Below are 23,198 nucleotides of genomic sequence, written 5' to 3'. Positions count from 1 at the left end.
TACCAACTCAGGGTATTACGTGATTCTCTGATTACGGCAACACAAGTAGGACCTACAGCTTTACTCTAGTGATATGTGAGACAGAGAATTTCCACTCCACACTAAGTCTGTGAAATGGCTTTATGAATTTTTTTACCTTTCTTCATATTAAAAAATAAAATTCAAGAATTATTTTTGCAATGTTTTCAGTTTCGTTTCACTAAACTTTCTATATTTTCTCTACTTTTCTCCCATATTATTGTGTTTAATACCTATTGTATTCAATAATATTGTATTCAATAATATGGGACAAAAAGAGAAAAAAAAGATTTCTCTTGAAAATGTAAGGGCAGGATGAAGTCAGAATTAGGGGGGAAAAATCAGAAGAAAAGAAAAACATTTGAAAATGTAATTTTGTAATTTGAATTTTGCAGTAGAAATGAGAACAGTTTTTAACCAGGCATCACTTTAAGTTGCAGATGCAAAAGGGATTCAGTTTAGTGCAGAATTTAGCTAATGCTTATATTTCGGTGCCCCGTATTTCTAGGAAGGAAAAAGCTTCCACCTCTGTTTACACCATCATTCTTCCCTGTCCCCATCTGAGCTGGAGTGCCAGGATTTTCTTGTGTTTGACAAACCCTCTTGATTTTTTTTCTAAGCAGAAATGATGGTTTTATCAAAAGCACCTGCTGACTCAGCCCTGACAGCAATTGACATTTGCTTCTGATTTAGTCCTGACTGTCTTGCTGTAAGAGTACAAGTGATTGTTTTAAGAACTTATCCCTTTGACTTTTATTTTGTGGCTTATCCAGACATTTCAAAGACAGGGGCCTGTGATCCTCCAGCTTTTATTTTGTGGTTTAGCCAGACATTTCAGGGACAGGGACCTGTGATCCTCCAGCTTCTATTTTGTGGTTTATCCAGACATTTCAGGGGCAGAGGCCTGTGATCCTCCGGCTGGAGCTCTGCATCCATGAGTGAAGGGGGGAGAAGGGCTGAGCCTCCAGCTCTTCCACGTGCAGACCTCTTCCACAGGCTGGGATCAGACCAGGACTCCTGCTTCTTACCTTTTATAGGTCTAGGCCGGGTGTTGGCTGCAATGAGACAGAGGTTTGCCTTCACTTGGGGCATTTAGAGAAGTTTGCACAGGGATGATGCTGTGTCACCACGTTCTTTCCTTAATCATAGAATGTTTTGGGTTGGAAGGGACCTTAAAGATTGTCTAGTTCCAACTCCGGGCCATGAGAAGGAATAATGTGCTGTGCTCACTGAAATATACTGATATATCAACACATGGACACACTGTGCCCACCCCCCTGGTAGTACAGGCAGTAGCAACTTGAGCAGGGTGGTGGTGGCGCTGTGTGTCCCTTCACCAGTCTATGATCTTCTTCAGGCCACAGCCAGGGCCAAACCCTCTGGAGCTTAAATGGATTCCTCGCTCCATTTAATGACCTTTGGGGTTTGAGTCTCTAGACCCCATGAGCTTTTCTGGTTTGCAGATAGTGCTGCTTATCAGATGTCCTTACACATGGGTGCAGTGGGTCCACTGCAGAGGGAGCAGATAAAACTGTTTGGTCCCTAGAGTGGCAGTCAGGTTTTAAAAGTTGAAAATGAGGGAGTAATAAAACAGCACGTAGGACATACTATCTTCGATATACCCCTGATCCTGAAGTCAGTGGAGATCAGGCTATTGTGCCCCTGGAAACAACAGGGCTCCTAGATTTCCTTTCTAACCAGCTGCTCTTGTTTCAGTGGCTGTTTTGCAGGAAGTTGGTTCCTCACTTGACTCAATAGTTGGTTCAGTGTCTTGAAGAAGTAATGAGAGATGGCAGGTGTGCTGCTGGAAGAGAAAGCCTCACTTGGATGTGAACTCTCAGCCCACTCCTGGCTACGTGTTTTTCAAAAAATCTTGTAATGCTTTTTTTTTCAAAGCAGAAATTCTATCCTCACTCCAGCTGTCTCCTGCATTGTCTGTGGGTTATGGTACATCATTTAATGAGTAATCCTCTTTCTGTACTGAATTCTTCAAGTTTTATTTCCATGTAAATCTGTCTGTTTGGAGCATGGGAACTGATAATAGTAGCTGATTGGGGGTTTTTTTGTTTTTTTTTTTTTTTTTTTAGTGCTCAGAAAATTTGAGAGAGTTCCTGCCTCCCGTCTGATTTATGGATCAGAAGAAGCTCAGATTCTTCAGTCTCAGTCATTTGGAGGAGACCTGCAAAGTACATATTTTCAGTGCATTTCAGGTGAGAAAACTCTGATAAAAGCTGTAGAGAGAACACTAACCATCATGGAAAATAATAATCTTTTTATACGATGAGCTTATAGTTAAGTTCCTACATGAACTGTATGTTCTGCAGTTTGGCACCAATTCACTGCAACATATTTACAACTTTTGGTGACCTTGGTTCAGAGAAGAGATTGGTGTCTCTTTCAGAAAGAAGTAATCTATAGTTTGCAATACAGATGAGAGCTGAGATTTAAACCAGAAACATTCATCAGACTTTGCAGATGTGCAGAAAAAAGAAGGATTAAGTGTTCAGAATATATGAAAACCAAGCTTTTACCTCTTCCCAAATCACCTGATAGGCACATAAAAGAATAATAATTATCCTTGCTTGGATCAGAAGGGTATTATAAGGAGTGCAAAGATAGTCCTCTGCCAAGTCTTGCAGTCTATGTACTACATTGCATCTGGATACATCATATTTGCTGGTTTAAGTTGGTTCAAAATTCTCTAAAACCAAGGGGAATCACCTCGCTGCTTTCAGAATGCTTTGAGTCAGTCTCATCTTGTGTCTCCTAATGCTCAGGCTTAGAAGGGAGGCAGAGGGGACATGTCCAAAAAAAACCACCCTAGCAGTAATAACACAGGTTGCCTGATTGCAGGGCAGATATTACAGAAGTCTGACAAATCAGTGGCTTTGTGTCACATACTGTGGTCTATCTGGAGCAGTCACCTCTCATGCTAAGAACTGAGTATGTGAAGCCTGATATGTGTTACTAGAAGGATTTTCCTGCACCAGATCATCCCCTAGCTGTAGACTGTTAAATTTCTTGCATCTTCCTCTGAAAACGGAGACCTTCAAAAGCAAGAAACTGAACTGAGAGAACCTGAGAATGAATTTAGGGAGGAAATTATGTCCCTTTGACAAGTAATCTGATTCAGTGCCCATAGCCATATTTTCATTATAAGTTACATCCACTTTAAGTGGTGACACTGCTACAAAATACTACTGCTGGGGTGCTCATTTGAGGAGTAAGGGTTAATATTTCCATCTCTGAGTCCCTATGAGATCAGATAGCTCAGCTTACATTTCTGATGATGTTTAGATCTAAGTTGGTTTATTTTATGTGAAAGATATTTGGAAAAGAATTCACCTGTGCCAGGAGCAAAGCTGTGGGAGCAAATTAGCAGCGAGCGTGTAAGGGCAGAAGGAACTTCAGCCACTCCTAAAGCTGGAGAGGGATGGCTGTTGCTCCCTTACACTGGCCAGGGGGTTTCTGCAGAGGCAGCCAGTGTGATTGAAGAATTTGATGTTTCCCTCCATCCTACTACCCCGATATCTGTCACAACCCCTTTGCCAAGGGGTTACTTTATCAGGCAGATGTGATGTGCTGGCAAAGTGGTTCATGAGAGTCCTACCTCAAGCAAAATTATCCAACAGACATTAAATATTTGGGTGGGTGATTAGTCCTGTCTGAACTGTTTATATTATCAGGCGAAGAACAACTTTTTGCATGAATTTAAGTTAATTTAAAATTCTTAACCCACTACTAAAATAGTTGAATACTTCAGTTCATCTGGCTAATGAAATTCACGTGCTTGCACTCTGACGGGCAGATGAACAATTAAGTAAGTGGCAGTAATAAGTGGAATTTGAAGCAAAAATATTGCATGTGAATTACTAGGAAACCTGAGACTTCTTCCCTGTTTTTCAGGCTGTGAGAAGGAAGATGCGTGTGGCTTTGCAATTGTAACTCCTGCTGGTGCTGAAGTTCTCTGTGAATTATACAGTACTGCTGAAGTCAACTTCAACTGCACCACCTCTGGATTAGTAAGAATGATCATATTTAAAAATATGTGTTTATCAAAATGCTGTATGTTCAATATAAGTGGACAAGATCACAGAAGAAAGGCAGGCTGTTACCTGACCCCTTGGACATTGCTCTTCCCTATTGCAGTAATAAATTCTGGCAAGTTGGTAAAGAAACTACACCCAGATATTTGCAAAAGTGACATCTGGATGCCTCAGTGTTTGGTTGAAACATCATAAGGCACTATTGTTCCTAAAATATGCTGTGCTCCTGCAGTTAGGAAATCAGGTTGATTTAAAAAGAGGATTAATCTGAATAGTTCAAACTAGAAGTATTCAGGTTGGTAATCGTGTCACCTGAAACAGTTATAATTTTTAAGTTCCTTCCACTAGCCCAGAGTTTGAACTGTGTGCTCTTTATCACTGTAATATTTTCCTATTCACTACTTCTAAACACAGCAGTGTGGCTTTGATGAAGTGAGTTATGTTTAATAGAATAAAAAATGTCCATATTAGATAGAATAAAAAATGTCCACATGAAGCTGTGGTGGTAATAATCCCTGTGTGTGCTAGTTCCTCTCCCTGAGTTTCTGAATAAAGAAAATGTATTTTAGGAGAGGAAATCAATTCAGTTGTGTTTATTCTGCATGCCTGTTTTCTGTCTCAGGTACAAGGTGTTTTGGGGAACCCTTCTGCCACTGGCATTGGTGGCCTCAGCTGCCTGTTTCATATCAGGAATCCAGAAAGAGATGCACTGATGGTCTATTTGAAGAGAGGTACCAGATGAGAATCACTCACCTAATATTAGACTCTGTGCCCAAGATGGTAGTTGCTATTATATAGGATCACGATTAAATATGGGGAGCATCTTTTTTTAAGAAGGCACAATACTTTTGAGAGCTCAACATTTAGTGATAGCCCAGAAACCACAGCAATGTCATGCTTCCTAGAAATTAGGAATACAGTTTTTGTAAGCCATTTTGACAGCTTTTGCCAGCAAGCAGTCCCCAAATACTCTAATTATATCAAATGTATTATCCTATTCTGCTCTGCTCTGTTGCGTTATGATTTCTCTTTATTAAGTATTTGTTATTTGTATATATAAGGCATTATTAGTGACCCTCCTAGTTGGCAGAAACCTTAATTGCAGATGCAGTTATGCTGGCCAAATTACACATTTTACTTTTTTAATGAGACAAATTTGTATTTGGGAGTTACTAATGCAGTGCTTGAAAGGGGAATATTACGAACCTTACTGTATACATCAGTTTAGGAGCCCTTTGCTGGCAGTACATTCAGACCAGCTATGCAGATAGAAAGGCACCAAACCATTTGATGATCTTATCTTGCATCTGAAACTCAAAGTCCAGAAAAGGACTTTTAAAACAGAGCTTTTATCATAAAACCTTCATAAAACCAGCTTTGGTCTGCTTGCAATCCAAAAGCATCCCTTGAGCTCCTCTTGAACGTTCTTTTCCCGTTCTGTCTATCCAGAACAGGAATTTACCTCATCTGGACTCAAGGCCTTTGAGAGGACTGGTTTTCAGAACGTGCTGTCTGGCGTGTACCGCTCCGTGGTGCTCTCAGCTGCTGCTGCATCGCTGACTGACTCTCAGCTCCTGTGTCGGCAGCTCTGCAGTGGGGACTCCTGCTGCGACGGCTTCATCCTGAGCCAGACTGCACTGGATGGAGGTACTGCCCAACTGCACAACAAAACCTCCTGCAGAAGGGAACCAACGCTGAGTAGAACTCATTTTTGGACACAGCACACCTACCTCTGTGTCATGCCACTGTCAGCAGCCTGTCTCTATATCACTGACATTTTTTTTGGTGTTGTCAGAATTTGAGTAGTGCCCGAGACTTGGTCTGGAGCAGTAGAGATAAAGACCTGAGGTAGCAACCTGCACTTGGAGCGAAATGGACAATTTTGAAAGGATAGTTCTTTTAACCTGCTTTAGACAGTTGCATCTGCATAAGATAAATCATTCTGAAACACCTCTCTCCTTAAGTAGCACAGCTTGGCTGCCATAACTGGAGTGCTGCAGCTCTCTCTTTGCCTGACCCTAGGTACCATTCTGTGTAGTTTGCTGAGCTCCCCAGACGTGCTGATCTGCAATGGAAGTGTCTGGAGTCCGACACCAAACTCTGTCATAGGTGGGATATGTAATGGTGTGAGCTATGACGAGAAGGAGAAGACATTTTCCTTTACCCTGGGAGGACAAGTGTTCAGTGGAAGTATGTCAATTAATTCTCTCAATTTACATTAGTCTTCTTTAATTGTTGTATAGACTCTGCCTTTTTCACCAGCCTGCTCTTGTGCTTCAGTGCTTTTTTCCCCAATTTAAGTCCATATCAATACAATCACAAGAGAATAAGAACTTTCTAACTGGATGCATTGTTAGATAGATGGACCTCCCATGTCTTACTGTGAGTACATTAATGAAAGTCAAGAATGTGTTTAATATGTCACCCCATAATAATTCCAGCATTTAATTCAGGCAGATTCAACACAATAATCTGAAAGAAAGGTAAAGTCCAGAGCAAAGATAAAAAGGGAGGTGCCCAGAGCTGCACAGTAAAAACAATGATTGAAAATTGAGTAAAGCCTCGGCACCCTAGACCCAGACTAGCCCCTTGACACCTGGGACCTTCTTCCTTAGTGTTTTGTATTATAAATAAGGTGATGCATAGTGTAGTGATGCACTTTCTATGCAATTTCTGAGAATTTCAATACTATCTGTGTAATTTGAGCAGCTACTCTAACAAAATTTTTTTCTTTATTAGCTTCCCAGTTGGTGAAAGAGACTGAAAGAAATTTTACTACCTTTCAGCAAGTTTACCTGTGGAGAGGTGAGTTACCTCGCACAAGTTGTTATAAAAACTTATGGTGAACTGTTGGCAGTGGCAGACGTGTGTTCTATGGTGGAAGTGTCACTGTCACTTCATTTTATGGTGTCCAAATTGAGACACTACTCAGAAGTCTTTTCTGGTAGGATGGGTAATCTGGGGTAATTCTGCTACCGCCAGTTTCGTAAAATTTGGGTAATTTCTTGTGTCTGAGAACATAATTTATAACTTTTAATACCTGTGAAAATTGTAACACTAACACACTTGCATTTGTCCCATCAGTGTCCAGGTGCCATAATAATTTGCCGCTTTATGCTTAACTACATAGGTTATGTTTTTTAGCATGATAACCCTGTATATGTTATTTTTGCAAGTTTGCTTTCCGAATGTCACCATGTATGTAGCAGGACCTGCACAAATGATTTTTGATGCTGCTTTATAAATGCACACAGTCTGCAGACTGCTGCTGCTGAGTGCATAGTGATTGTGGATATGGCATTTGCTTTTATCCTGCAAACGGTGCAGTTTGGTTTAGGTTTTCCCCAGAGCTGTCCAGAGATGGTTTACTTGTTTTTGATTCAACAACTGGTGGAACTACCTAAAGAGTTTTCCTAAATGATGCACTGTAAAATATTTGTTAAATTTGGGATCTAAGGATGGTCTTGTAAAAGACAGATAAAGGGAATCACAAGGCTCTTTAATTCCTGTTTCATTGCAGATTCTGATATGGTCACCCGGACTAAAACCTCTGCATGTGGTGCTTCTGCTGCTTTGAAGACAGAGAATGACTTAGCATTGTCAGGTACTATTGTCAGGAGGGGTGAGCAGAGAGGACAGCAGAAGACAGCAGATAAGGGATGCAGAGTTTAACCAGAAAATATTATATATTGCTATATATGTTCATAATGCCCTAGGTATTGTGAAGTAGAGAGGATTCCTCTTAGGTAGGAAGGCCCATAGAGGTTTTGAGGAAGATGTTCAAAATGTAAACCTCCTGGCTTCATGGTTTTTACCTTCCTAGGCCAGGCTGGAAATGAAAATGTTAAAATGTTTTGTGAAAGTTTGTTCTTTCAGACTTACTAAATTGAAGAGACTCAGAAAATATTATTTGGCTGAGAAAAAATTTCACATAGACCCAGAAATTAAATCCTTAGCTTAGATACCTGGGAATCTTTACTGCTAGTGACAGTATGGCTGCAAATATGATGCTTAGAGAAAATCAGGATGAAAGTGCAATCACAAGTGTTTCCTCCATGCATGATGACAGTGAGGGACCTGTGAACTTCTGTTAGCTCCTTTGTTATTCCAGGGTTTGCTCTTGGTTATACTATAAGTCATGTGTAGGTTCTAAAGAATTTGTAGTAAGTTACTAGAATTCATTTGGGCCTTCAACACCGTAATCCTAAGAGAAAGAGAGCAGTGAAGCCTGTTGGCTTGGCTCACCTTTAAGTAAATGTAATCTTTGCTGAGGAGTCTTGATGAACGTCTGAGCACATGATTTAATACATGCAAAATCCTAAAAGGATTTTCTTTTGGAATTCGAAAGGGAGGTAAACTGAAAATGCACATTTACCAAACAATGCTCCTATACAATTAGGAGTATTTTAAAGTCTAGACTCAAAAATGAGAGAAAAAAATGCACGTAATACAGTGGGTGAAATTCTCTTGCATTTACCTGCCAAGGCATGAGTGTAGCCCTCAGGGTTCTCCATTTATCTTGCTGGGGCTGATGGTGTCATTAAAACGTGAAGTTATGCAAGGAATGCAGTTTCTACCTGCATCCCTAAGTCTTAGTTGTGACACCAGCTGTTTCCAGAGAAACTGAAGGTTGAAGTTAAGGCTCGAGAGGTAAGAGGAATTATAAGCCACCTGTTTTAAGAAGTTAGGGGTACATAACTTACGTTATAAGTTATGGGAAAATGTCTACAAAGCTTTTATTACTTGATGATCTTTCATAAAACACATGGTAACATCTTTTCTAGTTTCTGACAGAAAAGTCAAAGGTATAGTGCACTCCCAGCATGTCAGTAGGTGCTTCAGCACTTCAACAGTAATCATCAGCATGTCTTCTTGTTTGCATTATTTTCTGGTTGTTTCACTGCATGTAAGATTAAATAACAGAATGTCTCACAATGTACCTGGGGATGAGACCTGCTGATGACATTTGATAAATAAGAAAGTGTTGAAGAAGAAATTTGTAAGAGATCAGTGAAGAGTGTCCATTTCTTTCAATATTGCAACTTTATTTAAAGGGATAAATTTGGAAACAGCCTGAAAGACCTGTGATTGATTGTTTCAGAGGGAGCTCAGGAGGTATAAAGCATTGCATACATGTCTAAAGGTCACAGGCAGGTGACAAAAAGGAGTTATTTAATGTGGTCTGTGGGAGCATAAACTAGGAGAAATGAGGTCAAATGACAGAAATAGGTATTAAACTTGTCAAGAAAACTTTTAACATAGAGAAGAGAGGTGTAAAAGCTTCTCAAGGGAATATAAGGAAGCTGCTGTACTTTGGATTAATAAAATTAGATTGATTGAGGAATTGCAAACATCCTCTGAGGCATCATGCTTCAATGCTAGGATATTGTGTTGCATGACAGAGTAGAGAGAATGCTCTAATTTCTGGGAGCTGTCAAGTTTTTGGGAGGTGGAAATAGTCTGACAATGCTGTGTTATGCAGTGCAGCTCAGAGAGGGGGCATTGCCTACAGGAGCATCTCTAACTGTGGGTGGACAGTTGTGTTAACAAAAGCAGCCTTTGGTGTATGCTAGCTCTACAAAATGGTTGCAGCTGTTTTACTGTGAAAGGCAGAATTTTATGCATAAATAAATTTAATTTATTCCAGATCATATTTAAATTTTTTTGTGGGATTGTTTGTTTGTTTGTATCTCAGATGCCACAAAGGATCTTTTCTACCTAATGGACAACAGCCAAATACAAAGTGACCAGAACTATTCTCTCCCTTACCAGCAGTATTGGATCTTCAGTCAGAAATACTCAGCTGAGGAAGCTGTGCTTTGGTGCCTCACACGTAAGACTTCTTGGAGGCTGTTATTCTGTAGGAAATAATTAACTAAAATCTTTTAATAGGTATTATAGTAACGACCCATGGAAACTTTGGACTTCAAGATTTTTTTGGGGAAAACTCCTAAGATTTTCATGGAAATTGCTAATGGGGCCACTTGTTTCTTCTTTACAGTCTTAGTGTGCCATGGCAGAAAGGGTAACTGTCATTCATCATCAGGGTACCCTGTTATGGGCAAGAGAAGTCAAAGATACAGCTTAGGCAATGCTCTAGTGTTCTTGAAAAGTACCCTTCCAAATAGATAGATGACATAGTGGTAAAAGTAGAAGGTAAAACACAGATATTTGGTGTTAATGATAAAGTGTATTTTGATGCAATAGATGGAGAAGGGTTTCTAGCTCTACTAGGAAGTCAGAACTAAGAGTACTAAACAGTGCACAAGCGTCACTGTAAGATGTCAGTAGAGATATACCTATTTAAAATTATGCATTGTAAAATGATGCATGTTTACAGAAGCCATTGCCATGGTAATTAAGAGATGGGTTTGGCAGCTTTGGTACTTTTCTGAAGGTTCATTATTACCCTGGGGTAAATTTCAGAAAAAATTGCTACGAGCAAATGGCTTGAACAGTTGATTCCAGAAAAGTTAAGTATAATTTTGTGTGATGCATGAATACTTAAGATATACTTTTTGTGACTGTCTCGTGTTGGCCTCATAAGCCACCAGCGTGCCTGTAACAAATGTGGATAGAGCCTTCCCAAATCTTCGTTCGCGAAGTCTAGCCATGATCATGACTTTTTGTGAAAACTTCCTAAGACATTGTAGACTTTATTGTCCATTGTTACTCATTAAGTAAGAGACCCACAACTAGTGCAGAGTTCTTTTATGATTATACAATTTGTATGTCAAATTTGCTAAAAAGAAAGAAATTTTTATTAATTAAATATTAGAGTGACACCAATACACTGAAGTAACACTTGCCACAGCTGGGGAATTTATCTTCCCTATTAGCTCTGCTGTAGCTCCTTCTCTGTGTTCTCCAGGTACACCTGCTCTTCAATGCCACTAGAATCAGAATATGTCCCTCTTTCTCTTGGACTTTAATTAATTGAACTAATTAATTTGCACAACTAATAGGATAATATTGAAATTCTCACTCTTAGTTGTTTGCTGATGTTTAGCTTTAAGTGTGCCGACAACATGAACAGGAGCAGAGAGGGGAAGGAACCCTTGTGTGTGTAACTCTTTCTGACTTTGCTTCTCAGGCTGTGCCCAAGAAGATGAGTTTTGCCGAATGGCAGATCTTCAAAACACCACAGACAAATACTTTGTGTGTACCCTCTATCCAGAGGCACAGATTTGTGACAGCAGCATTGATCAAACACCAGGGAACTGTCCAACTGTGCTACCCCGGCAACCACAGACACTGTATCGTAAAATAGGCAAGTTTTGGTATTTGGATTTATGTCTGCTCTAACCCTAGTAATACAAGCTGGTGTTTGGCTCTTGATTCTGATAAAAAAAGTCTAAATATAAGAATGAATCCTGGGATGTGATGATGCAAGGGCAGGCCAGACTGTTCTTGGCACGGATGTTCATTTTCTGTTCAGAATGGAAAGTTATTAATCACCAGTTTCATTCTCCACCGCAACTATTCCCAATTCAGAGAGGCCAAGGGTAGATCAAATAATTTGTATACCAGCTCTTCGATCTTTTTATAAAGGGTGGAATGGGAATGTCATTGGAATGTCACTAATCCCATTTTCTACAATTAAAATTTCCGTGGTAGCTAAGTAGTGCAACAATGAAAGGGCTGAGTGTAATTTTTTTTGCTTTTTTTTTGCACGTGCAGAGCTATAGATGTGGATTTTAACCTTTGCTCTGTGAATGCTTGGGAGTTTCAGTGTTTTTTCTCATAGGGCTTATGTAAGGAAGCTGGACAAACAAGCCTGTTATCACTGCACAGGAATCTGTAATTTTGCTGTGAAAAAATGTAAAGGTCCACTGAACTAAGCTACTCAACCATGTCTTTTTGGGGAGCCTAAAGGGCAGCATGGGTTGACTAATGGATGAGCACACTGGAGTTTTCCAATCTGGAGTTTTCCAAACTGTATTCCAGTTTTTGACCTTGTGAAAGGAGTAGCATCAATGCAGATCTCAGAAACAGAAGTCCTGGGCTGGAAGTCTTTCTTGGACAATGTATTTTGCTCAGCTTTTAGAGCCTTCACTTTTTGGATTTTTGTTCATCTTCAGGCTTAACCATCAAAATTTTGCTGTGATGATGTCAAATTATCTTTTAATCCGCTGGAACCCATAATAGAAACATAAACTTGACCCTTACCATGTGATTACTTGACCAGTGTATGTATATGGCAGTTAAACTGATTTTTCAAATTTTGGTTGTTTTTTTTTTTCCTTCCAGTCACTCTTCAAAGTTCAGTGAAGAGCTTCTACACACGTGTGCCATTCCAGAAAGTAACAGGAATCTCAGTGAGGAATAAGACTGACATGAGCAGAAAAGCTGTTTCAGATGGGTAGGACATGAACGTTCCTTTCTTTTTCCTGGAATTTTAACCATGCCTGGAGTACCAAGACCCCATTATACAGATGAGGGGGATTAAATATGTTTATCCAAAACCATCATTTAAGAGTATTTAATGAAAAAAAAATAAACACATGATTTAAAGGAACTGTATAATTGAGTTATAAATAATAATGTATATAATTACTAATTATATATATGAAAATTATTATTTCTGCTGATATTGCATTGCTAGTTAGCCAGTTAAATCTCTTATCAATAATATACCAAATTAATTTGGGCTGATTTTTTTAGGGCAGATATCAAAATAATCATCTAAATTATTAGAGGTAGTCTGATAGATGTATAACGACCAAACGTAATTTCACTTACATATGGAAAATGCATGGAAGTGTGGATGCAATAAGAACCAGACTGGTTCTTCAACCTTTTTCTGAAAGCTATCTCTGCAGGTTCTCAGTGTCTCTCCCCCGTGCAATATCCTCTTTTCTCCATCACGGACACAGTGGCACTGAGAGTAATGTTCTCCTTTCCCAGGTTTTTTGCGTGTGAGCGTTGGTGTGATGCTGACCCGTGTTGCACAGGATTTGGCTTTTTTAATGACTCCCAGCTGTCAGGTATTTTTCCTCTTGTTTTATTTTTAAGATAACTTCAGCCTTTCTTCATTATCCAAATTTTACCATTCTTTTGCTCTGAAGAGCACTTTGAAAGTGCTTGCAGATCTCATGCATCTCTCTTTTCGAGTTACCATAACCACTTCTGAAGGCTGAGCCCAATGCCACACTCCACATCTCAGAAATTATTGAGAAAACTTCATGAGACCTTAAGAGGCTGCAGTTCCAACAGCGTGAAATCCAAACTGATAAAACTCCAGTTACTACTCATTTATCAAACTCGCTTCCAAAATATTGCTTGACTTCATTTTGTGACTTTTTCCCCCTTTTTTGTTGTCTCATTTTTTAAAGCCTAAAGGGCTCATAAACCTAAATAATAATGAAATTAAATGCATGTGAGCCCATAACGTCTGTGGGTACTTTGGGACAGCTGAGCCTTTTGTCTTTCTTGGATGTCTGAACTTCTGTGCTCCCAGATTTTAGTCTTCTGCTTGAGGAAGATTGGTTGTGGATAAACCTTGCCTATCTACTCCTCCTTAGTATTTTAGCTACTTAAGACATCTCAAGTAGGAGTTCTGTTAGTCTGCAGAACTCAGATCTTTTGACGTATGTTTGACTTGAAAGCCATTAAAATGTCAAACAAAAATGTTTTATTCTGCTGGGATAGCAAAGTTAAGGGGTGTTCTCACCCTATGCTCCCTCTCTAGTCAGCAGAGCGATGTACAGACACAACTATAGGGTCATTAAGAGCTTTACTTGACTGAATCCTGTTCTGGAGGTACTTTTCTTTGTCTCCACTGACTGTAAAGGAAGTGCTCTTTTTAAAGAAAAGCTGGTGTTTAGAATTGGATGCCACCTAGATCAAAGTAAATGAAATAGATTTTAGTACTTTATTCCACATTCAGATTTAGGCCACTAAAATGTCTAACTTTGTTTTTGGAAGGGTCATATGCTAATCAACTGTCCCTGAGGTCATTTAGGATGTGCTGGCTTTACAACTCGCTTTGGAATTTGAAACAGTTCAGAAATATATATTTTTAATTCCAAATTTTTAATTTGTTGAGCAGAAAAAATTTTCAGTTGGTCAAAAAATGAGTAGCTTGGAAAATTAATCCATTGTAGTTTAGATTGCAAGTAATGTGCAAATACAAAATAGTTCACAGTTTTCATACCTCCATATGACCATATGAAATTTGAAGTCTTAACGTAATGTGGCTTTAGGTTTCTTTAAATAGTTGTAAAATAAATGAAGAATTTTAAAGCACTAAACATGGAAAACTCACACCTCTTTAGTTTATCTGGTATTAAGTATCTGTGATGTTTCAGGCATCCAGTCCTGGCACTTGTATAGTCAAGAGAACTTTCAGTAATGATTTTAATATGAGCTAAAATCTTCAGTGAATCTGCTAGCTGTGTTTCAAACCCTCCATTTTTTTTCAGCAACAAAAAAATTTACACAAGGTCTTTGAAAGACAGAATTTTTATCTTGATGTAAGTAGTGGCCATGTTTCAATATACATGCAGATTTTTAATTTCAAGGATTGCATTAACCTGAAAGGGCTGCTTGCTCAAAGAGTCCTGATCTTTGCTTGGTGGAGATGCTCTGTGACCTTGGATTATAATGATTAATAATGTTGGTACCCACCTTCCTTCACACGGAATTCATTGGGATTTTTCAACACTAGTTTCAGGTACTTGGCCCATTTTAGATATTTCCTGCCTTCGATTTCTAAGTCAGTTGAACTTCATTTAACACAGTGGAACCATGCTGTGTTCTCTTTCCTCACAACTATCTAGAAGAGGAAAATTTTCCTTATGATTTCTATAACCATTTATTTCCTTGGCAGGTGGAAAGATCGTGTGCGTGACTCTGAACAGCCTTGGAATCCAGACATGTGCTGAGGAAACAAGAAGTGCTTGGCGCATTTCAAACTGTAATTCACCAGATGCTGAAGTCAGAATACACCCATTTGGCTGGTATCAGAAGCCTGGTAAGTGATGCAGGACACATGACCTTTCTAACTGGTTTCTGCGCATTGAAGTTTATTTTTCAGCTTCATTGTATACAAATTCCAGCTTCCAGCTGTAGGACCCATTTGCAAGGATTACAAATAGACAAGGCAGACAAGCGTGTGCAAGGAAAAGAAAAGCACAATTTAGTCTCCATTTTAATAGAAAAAGAATAGTAATATCTCAAAGAAATATAATTTAATTTCTTGGATTGTATGGGAGACTTGTGGCCGATGTTGGAATTCAAATATATTTTGCCCCACTGCACAGTCCTCATCAATAAATCATTCTTTGTTTCTCACTCACTGCTGGGCTTATGATTTTACCATCTGTGTGGATACATAACCTCAAAAGATTTGGTTTTGCTACAGAATTTAAAATTTACTTTTGACTGTTTTGGTAAAGAAAAGGCCAAGACCAGATTCCAAGGTAGCACTGTATTTTTCAAGCAGTAAGAAGCTATCACATGTTTAAGCAGAAGAGCAGTTATGAGATGTTGGGTTATTTCCTCAGGAGGAATCAAAACCACTCTTTGTCAAAGTGGATTTTATTTTCCGTAGCAAAACAAAAGTTCCATTACTTCATTAAAAACTTTAAATGGATTTCTCATTTGTCACACTTCTTTTGGGCAGATCTAGTTCTACTTTGTTAAGCTTTAATTTCACATAATTGAAACAATAAGGAAGATAATTGCCTGCCTGACTGTGTCCCACTTTATGGGAGGACAGCCTTTTACTTAGTCACATAGGCACAGCCTTGTTGAACTCCAGAGCAGAGAGGCCCCATGGGGGCAGGTCTGGTGATGTTGACAGAATCAGGGAAAAAATTGAATAAAGAGTACTTTTTCCTGCTTTATACTCCCTTAGTTCTTGCAGAGTAGAGAAGGGCCGATAGCTGAGAGGAGAGGGGAGGCACAAAGTCTGGATATATATTGTCCAGGGAATGTGATAGAAAGATGATCCAGCTAAAGCTGTGTAGAGATAGATCAGATATCATGGAAGTATGCTGCATTTTACAGTGTTGATAGAGAAAACCTTCATTCACACTCTGTGTTTGAAATATGAACTTGATCCTGAGCTTTTCAAGTCCTGTGCTGGCTCTATGCCCACTGGAACATCCATGTCCTCCTCTAGTGGGGCAGTCCTTGTTAAGAGACAGCATGGGGTTGGGAAGCACTACAGAAGCTAGGCAGGGATGGGCTGAGGATCTAGCACTGAGAGAAAGGGAACAACAGCCCTGATAAAGCAGGCAGTGGCAGGATCCTGGTGGCAGGGGGAGTTAAGAGAGAATCAGGGGTAACAGTGAAGAATGGTAGAAAGGTGAAGAGCAGACAGAAGAGGGGTAGATACACTTCTAGTTTTTAGAATTGTTTTTCCTCTTGTCAGCAAAGAACCAACTAAAAATAAAGGATGTTTCTCACTGGGTGGACAGAGGGATGACAAAGCAGAGCCATGGGTTTATGCAAAGCAGGGAGTGTCAGGAGAGACAGTGGTGTTTCCTAATGTAGTGAGGGAGCTTCAGATGTGTTTCCACGGTAAGACACACCAAGGCACTGTAACACACAGCAAGGCACAGATGTTTATGCAAATGGAGATATTTACAGACAAAAATTTGTATCAGTTGTGCTGCTGTGCTAAGGTCTGGGAACCAGGAAAAGGAACAAAAAGGCTCTGAGGCTAAAAAAGAAAAATGAGTGAAATCTGAAGGAGTGATTTACTATAGGCAGTGGGGACATTAGCATGAAACGGGGTCTTTTGCTTTAGTCCACAGTCTTGTAGGAAGGTACTTGTGCCTCTGCATTTCATAATGTGTTATGTTAAGTTGATGTGTGTTTTTTGTGATTGCAAATTATTTATGGGAAATATTAGCAAATGAGAAGTCTTGTGTATGGAAATGAATTCTTGCTTGAATTTTAATTTAGAAAGTGCTGTGCTGGAAACTGCCTTGTTTCTAATTCCTATTTTGAGAAATTCCCGTTTGCTGGGAACAGAGAAAAACTCACGTCTCTTGTGATGCCGAAGCCCAAATGCAGAGAGGTGTGTGGAAAAAAACGCAGAGCTACTGAAATGAATTGTTCATAACTGTGCCCCAAAAAGTGTTTGGAAGAATGTTTATAAAGATGGAAATTTAGGGAAGTCTGGCTTCATGTATGAGCTCAAAAGGGTTAGATAGCAAAGCAGCCTCACATCCTTACTCTTGGTATTTGTGGTGAGAAGATGCAACATCCAGATCCCAGAAGTAATGCTGGAAATATTGAGATATTGATTCCATTCTAAACCTTCAAGTATAATTGTTTTCAAATGTGTTATTTTTTTCTGCTTTTAGCTGACTTGAAGAGCACCATGCCTGACCTCTGTCCACCTGTTAGTTTGCCTCTCAGGCCAGAAAGTGGTAAGTGCATTTATGTATTGAGGAAAAAACCAGGAAACATCCTCTATTTTGTATGCATTGCTAAAAGATCACACTATTATGAAATATTTGTGTTCCCCATGAGGTTACTCATTTAGGTGATGACTTATTTTTATTAATTATGTATCGTTTAAATGGAAGAATTGTCATATCTCCAATGCTGACCTAATATCTCACACTCACTGCCACATGAGGTCACTGAAGCAAAATGTTTGGCAGGATTGATAAAGACATTTATTTGTGAGTGTGGATGTCACATCACTTTCAACGAGTATGATGAATCTTATGGTGCTCACGTGTTATTTTAAAAGTGGGTGGATCCTCTTAATAAACGAAACTTTACTACTGTCTTTCAGGGCTTTGTGTCTATTGTCCCCTAAAAATATATGCAAATTTTCAACAGCTACAGGTTTCCCTGATGTGTCCTTTCCAGAAGTACACAGCATAGCTGCTAAATGCCGTGTGAAATGGAATGGAAGCCGGTTAACTTGTCATTAGAAAACTCAATTTAACCCTCTAGTTAAACTGAAATTGAGAACTCTTGTCCATCTCTGCCTTTGATTTTCTGTTTGATCTGAACAAATATTTAATCTGTTTATATCTGTCTCTCCTTAAACTCTATGCAACTGGGTTTACAGGGGATGGTTGATATTTGCAATATGGAGTTCAGAATTTATTATCATCTATTTTATCATCATATCCATGGCCACTAGTCATGATCAAGTTCACAGTCTTTGTATTTATTAGTAGAATTTGTGCTTTTTAATTATCAGTTTAATGTAATAGAAGGAAAACTCGTATCTTCATGAGTAAGCAGAAATAATTTTTGTGTGAAATGCTTTGAAGAGCTGGTGGGGTAATGTGTAGGTTGGGCAATTCAGCTCCTTTGCAAACTGTTTTTCCCATGGGATGTGGAAAACCATGTCACTAAAACTTTCTTCCTCCCAGAGTGAAGCTTAGTAGTAATTTTGTCATGTTTCTGTTTTTCTTGCTTGCTTAAGTCTAGGAAAACAGTAACTTAAGCAGCACTTAAGGAAATTAGGTCTGCTGTCATTTACTTTCTACTCTAAAAGCTGCCCAGGAAGTGAGTCATTTTGCCCTTAGTAACAGCCCTGATCTGTCACACCCACTTCCAGGTCATCTTTTCAAATGCAGAGCAACTAGGGATGTCTCTAGTTTGCAAAGGTCTGGTTAAGCAACCCAAGCAGGCAGAGCCTCCCACAAGGGTGCAGGATTCTGGATTAGAACTTGGTCCTGAGGGCTGACAGTGGTCAGGACATGTCACTGAATTATAAAGAGCACAACTGGTCTGGAAGTCAAATTAGCACCAGTATCCTGTAGACTTTGCATCTGACACCAGTGGGTGCAGCAACACATTCAAAATGCAACTGGGCATCATCTGTCCTTCTTTTATTCTGCCTCATTTCAATAGTAAAAGTACCAGCCTGGCTGCTTAGGTCAGACTGTGCTCTGTTGTCAGAGGTTTTGAATAAATTTCAAAAACATTGTTTCCAAACTCTTGGCGATTATGTATGTTATATTAATATATGCTATAGAAGACTAACTGTTTTAGAGTTGGGCATAACAGAAAAGTGAGTGAATTTTGTACGTTGTTGTAATGCTTGTACATGGGAAAAAAAAATTACTGTGACTCCTCTGTGGTAACCAGATGGTGAGTGTGAGAAAATGTCACTATTTAAAGGGCACTACTGTGTATATATATATATCTGTGTGTGTACATGTAAGCACATATATATACATATAAAAATATAATTTTTTCCATCCAAAGATCAGAAAGATACTTAGATTTGTATGCTTTGCCAGAAGGCTCGGTGGAATAGTGAAGCTGATGTTATGTTCAGTCTAGAGGCTGAGTTAACTAGAGCACCATCAAGGCCTACATTTCATTGGACAGTTAATGCACTTGACTGCCTCCTTTCCTAGTTTGCCACTTTGCAATGCTCAGGACACTGCCTAGCAATTTGCTTCCTCCCATTTGCAGTCAGGATGCTGCTCCATTCAATATCTGTGGTGTTTGCAGCCCCAACATATTGTGAAGAAAGCCATATGAGTAGACTTATTTTCAGTCTTGTGGGAAGTAGATGCTTTCCTGTTTTACTAAGTGCTCTTCTCAATAGAGAGGGTAAAGGTGTTGTAGGACCATAAACCAACAGAAAATCTCAACAAGAAGGTTTTCTACAAGTATGTGCGTAGTAGCAAAAGGAAGAGTAGGGAAAATATGGGTCTGCTGATGAATGGGGCAGGAGACCTGATTCCAAAGGATAGGGAAAAGGACAAAGTGCCTTCTTCACCTCAGTCTTTACTGGCAAGTCCAACCTTCGGGCCCTACAGACTGGGGGGAAAACTGCAGCAAGGAAGATTTATCCTCAGTGGAGGAGGATCAGGTCAGGGAACAATCTGGACATACAAACCCATGAGTGCAGAGGGAGCTGGTTAATGCAATTCTGAGGTCACTCTCAAACACCTTTGAAAGGCTCTGCTGATTGGGGAGGTATTTGTTTTCCTTCTGTTCCCTGTTGTGGGCTTTTAAAGACGTTCACCAGAAGTAATAGTCATAAAATCTCCAGACTTTTGAATCTGCAATGACAAAAATAATTTTCAAGAGCGACTTCTTTTCATACCTTGTCATAGAGCAGCCTGCAGCCACCAGGGAGCTGCAAAAAAAGTCCCTTCTCTGTGTGAGGCTATAACCTCAGGAGAGACAGAGCATGAGGGGAGGCTTGAGGTTCTTCCTGTTCTTTGCCTTGTGTCAGACTGTTCATCCAGCAACCCATTGCAGCCCTCTGGTTCCTTTCAAAAGCCTGAGGCTCCAGTGGGCTTTTCCCAGATTACTCCCCCTACAAGCAGCACTGCTGTGTGTTTCTAACACTCATTAGATACCCCATTAGCCTATGAAAACCAGGAATTAAGTGCTCTGTAGTGCCTGCAGGTCACTACTCTCTAGCAGGAGGGAGGTGAACTGCACACTTTTACCTGAATTCTTGTTGTTTTGTTGTTGCTTCAACAAATTTTGCCTATTTGTATTCTTGCAAAATCCTTTCTGCTAGAAGGTTAAACTCTCCAAGTCATCTTCATCACCAGGCTATAGTGTGTTTAACTGAATGTGTGGTTTTCATTTTTAACTGAATGTATACTTTAATTTACTTCCATACCTCCATTGCATGGAGCAGAGCATACTCCTGCTGGGATATTATGATTTCCATATAGTTTCTGTGATCTAAGAAATAATGCTTGAAAAATCGATAGTCTGGACAGACTGGGAAAGTCCAACATGTTACATTTGGAGCATTTTTTCCCCTGAAGAAAATGTGCTGTAATGACACTGAGTATGGAACCATCTGTGGTGAGTTTCAGGTATGATCTGTGACCTTTAATGGTGGGAGGACAGCTGTTATTTTAAGACTGTCCTTGCTGAAGATGCTCATATGTCATCCTGCAGTTTTGGTTTACCTACGCTGGTATTTAAATAACAACTCCACTGAGTTGTGTGAACATGGGGGAATGTTATGTAAAAGAGGAAACAGCCAGGTCTCAGAATTAGGTTTGAGATGGAACTTTCTGCAGCCAGCTGTAAGCTAGGAGAGATAAGAAAAGGGGTTTTTTTTTGTTATATATTACGTATTGTAATTTTACAGTATGTAATGCTGTTTTTCAAACAGTTTATGCACAGGGGTTTGAGCTGTGGAAGTCTTTATTTCTTTACAATTAAGCCTGAAAGAAGCAAAACAATCTATGGAACATGTTACCTGGATTTTTAGAAGGAACACTTGTGCTTAAAGCAGACTGGAGAGACTGAAAATACTCCTGTGCATGTGGGAGCAATGACTCCAATGTATGACTTTGACTTTGTTATGAGATTTATGAATTGTATACAGTAATTATCCAAAATTTACTGAACATTTTTGTCTTCAATTCTAACTGGGATATGTCTATCTTAGATTTGGCAACTGCAAGAAGATAGTGGCCCTTAAATGGTGGTTTCTGCATGGGACTGTGGATTGTATACAGATCATATGGGCTCTGTTCCCATTCCATGCAAATCAAGTAATTAATTAAGAAACCACTGAGGCATATGGATGTAATGATCTGTTAGACCCTTCCTGTTTCTGCCTCCAGTGATCCCCTAGTGATTTATAGCCATTCCCTTGAGGCAGGACTGAGCAGTGGCTATGGGATATTCCAACATGGGAATAAATTTCCCATGGGGCTATGTCAGCATGTGGGGTATTTCTATTCTCAACAGAGATGAGATGCTGATAGTACAAACGCTGATGTAGCTGACTTTGGTGATTAATAGTATCATTTGTCTTCCTGTTTTCCCACAATGCCAAGTATTTTTCAGAGAGATTTTTGCTTTGATACAAAGACAGCCTTTTTTTATCCATCTTTGGGAACTGATCTACTGTGCTCCCACACAGCAAATCGGACCTCTGGTGTGGAATTGCTCTATCTTTGGTCTTAAGTTTGATTTTTATTCTGTCTGTAAATATGAGAATTTCAACCTTTTTAAAACGGCTTGCTTTAAACCTGGATAAATATATAGTACAGTTTTAATATCCCACTACTATATCACTTATTGTAACTGGCAGCCCTAAAATAGGCAAAAAGCTTGCATTTAACAGTAACATAGCAAGATTGCTCACTGCTAAAGACCATAAATAACACAGTTGTTAGTTTTGGGACCTGTTTGTCTCAGGTGTGATTACAGTTATTATGCAGCAGTTTAAAGAGAACTACTCATTTTGAGTTATACAAATCTCAGTAGATGGACAAAAAAGAGAAGCAGTTATATTTTAGGAAGGACATATTTTCTACAGGTCCGCTCTTTTGATGATTTGCTGGTTTTAGAGATTGTTGGTATATAGACAGGTTAGCAGTCTTTGTTGAGAGTAAACTCTGAATACTGGGAATATAAAACACTGAGTTCGGTCTGTAAGCGTGTTTTGGGCTTGAGTCAGGGCTATTGAATATGGCTCACAAATCTCAGAACTAAGATCAGAACTTGTCTTTCAAAAATAAATCAGGCATACTGAACACAGAGATCTGATTTATGTGCCTTCTTAAGCTCATATTAACCTCCTCAACTTCATGAGCTTTCTTTTAAATTTAACTTGTTATTTTATTGTATTTCTGTATCTGTTTCCTTATATAAAATGTTAAATTTTCCAGCACACTCAGAACTGATGCCTCTTTTTTTTCACTGAAGTCAGTGATGAAACTTTTGTTGACTTTATTACAAAGGGTTTATAATTTCATTGCCTGTGAAAGTGGGAGGCTGAACTCTGTGTCCCCAGGAAATCTTTTCCAGTCTTCTGATCTTATAAATGGAGTGGGAACAGAGTAAGACCAGCGTGAGTCCTTTTGCAAATCCAGTCTTAAACCTTGCCTACCCAAACAAGAACATCTGGAAGAGAGAGGCTCTCTGTATGGGACATCTATAATTTTACAGTAAAAGTTACAGGGCTGGATGGATTCAGAGGGCTGTAATTATCCAATCAAAGCATTTGCCAAAATGTGGTTTGGAAGGTCAGAGCTTAACCTATATATAAAGCAGAAATGTCTTCCAGCCCATCAGGTGCACTGTGCATTTCCAGTACACAGTGCCAGGTTGTAGCTCTGTGCCTCATGAGAGCAGTTTCTAGACAAGTCAAGTTTAGATCAGCCATGGAAAGTGGGGATCTATGGGCATTGCTGGATCTACTGCGAGGAG

General features: G+C 39.3%; 1 protein-coding gene across 1 annotated transcript in view; it reads left to right on the top strand.

Annotated features, from left to right (window-relative positions):
• The window catches only part of TG (thyroglobulin), a 151,678-nt gene that overhangs the window by 43,909 nt on the left and 84,571 nt on the right, over positions 1-23,198 (top strand). The window contains exons 23-35 of the mRNA XM_064644475.1: positions 2,106-2,228; positions 3,925-4,040; positions 4,687-4,795; positions 5,514-5,711; positions 6,087-6,254; positions 6,804-6,869; positions 7,585-7,668; positions 9,760-9,897; positions 11,158-11,334; positions 12,315-12,426; positions 12,972-13,051; positions 14,896-15,039; positions 17,384-17,449. Of these exons, the coding sequence (XP_064500545.1) occupies positions 2,106-2,228; positions 3,925-4,040; positions 4,687-4,795; positions 5,514-5,711; positions 6,087-6,254; positions 6,804-6,869; positions 7,585-7,668; positions 9,760-9,897; positions 11,158-11,334; positions 12,315-12,426; positions 12,972-13,051; positions 14,896-15,039; positions 17,384-17,449 (1,581 nt within the window). The remainder of the gene's footprint in view (positions 1-2,105; positions 2,229-3,924; positions 4,041-4,686; positions 4,796-5,513; positions 5,712-6,086; positions 6,255-6,803; positions 6,870-7,584; positions 7,669-9,759; positions 9,898-11,157; positions 11,335-12,314; positions 12,427-12,971; positions 13,052-14,895; positions 15,040-17,383; positions 17,450-23,198) is intronic.

The sequence above is a fragment of the Pseudopipra pipra genome, chromosome 1 (assembly GCF_036250125.1).
Source record: "Pseudopipra pipra isolate bDixPip1 chromosome 1, bDixPip1.hap1, whole genome shotgun sequence".
NCBI classification, from domain to species: domain Eukaryota; kingdom Metazoa; phylum Chordata; class Aves; order Passeriformes; family Pipridae; genus Pseudopipra; species Pseudopipra pipra.
The sequence above is the reverse complement of the archived record's forward strand: the minus strand, read 5'-3'. Positions and strand labels throughout refer to the sequence as shown.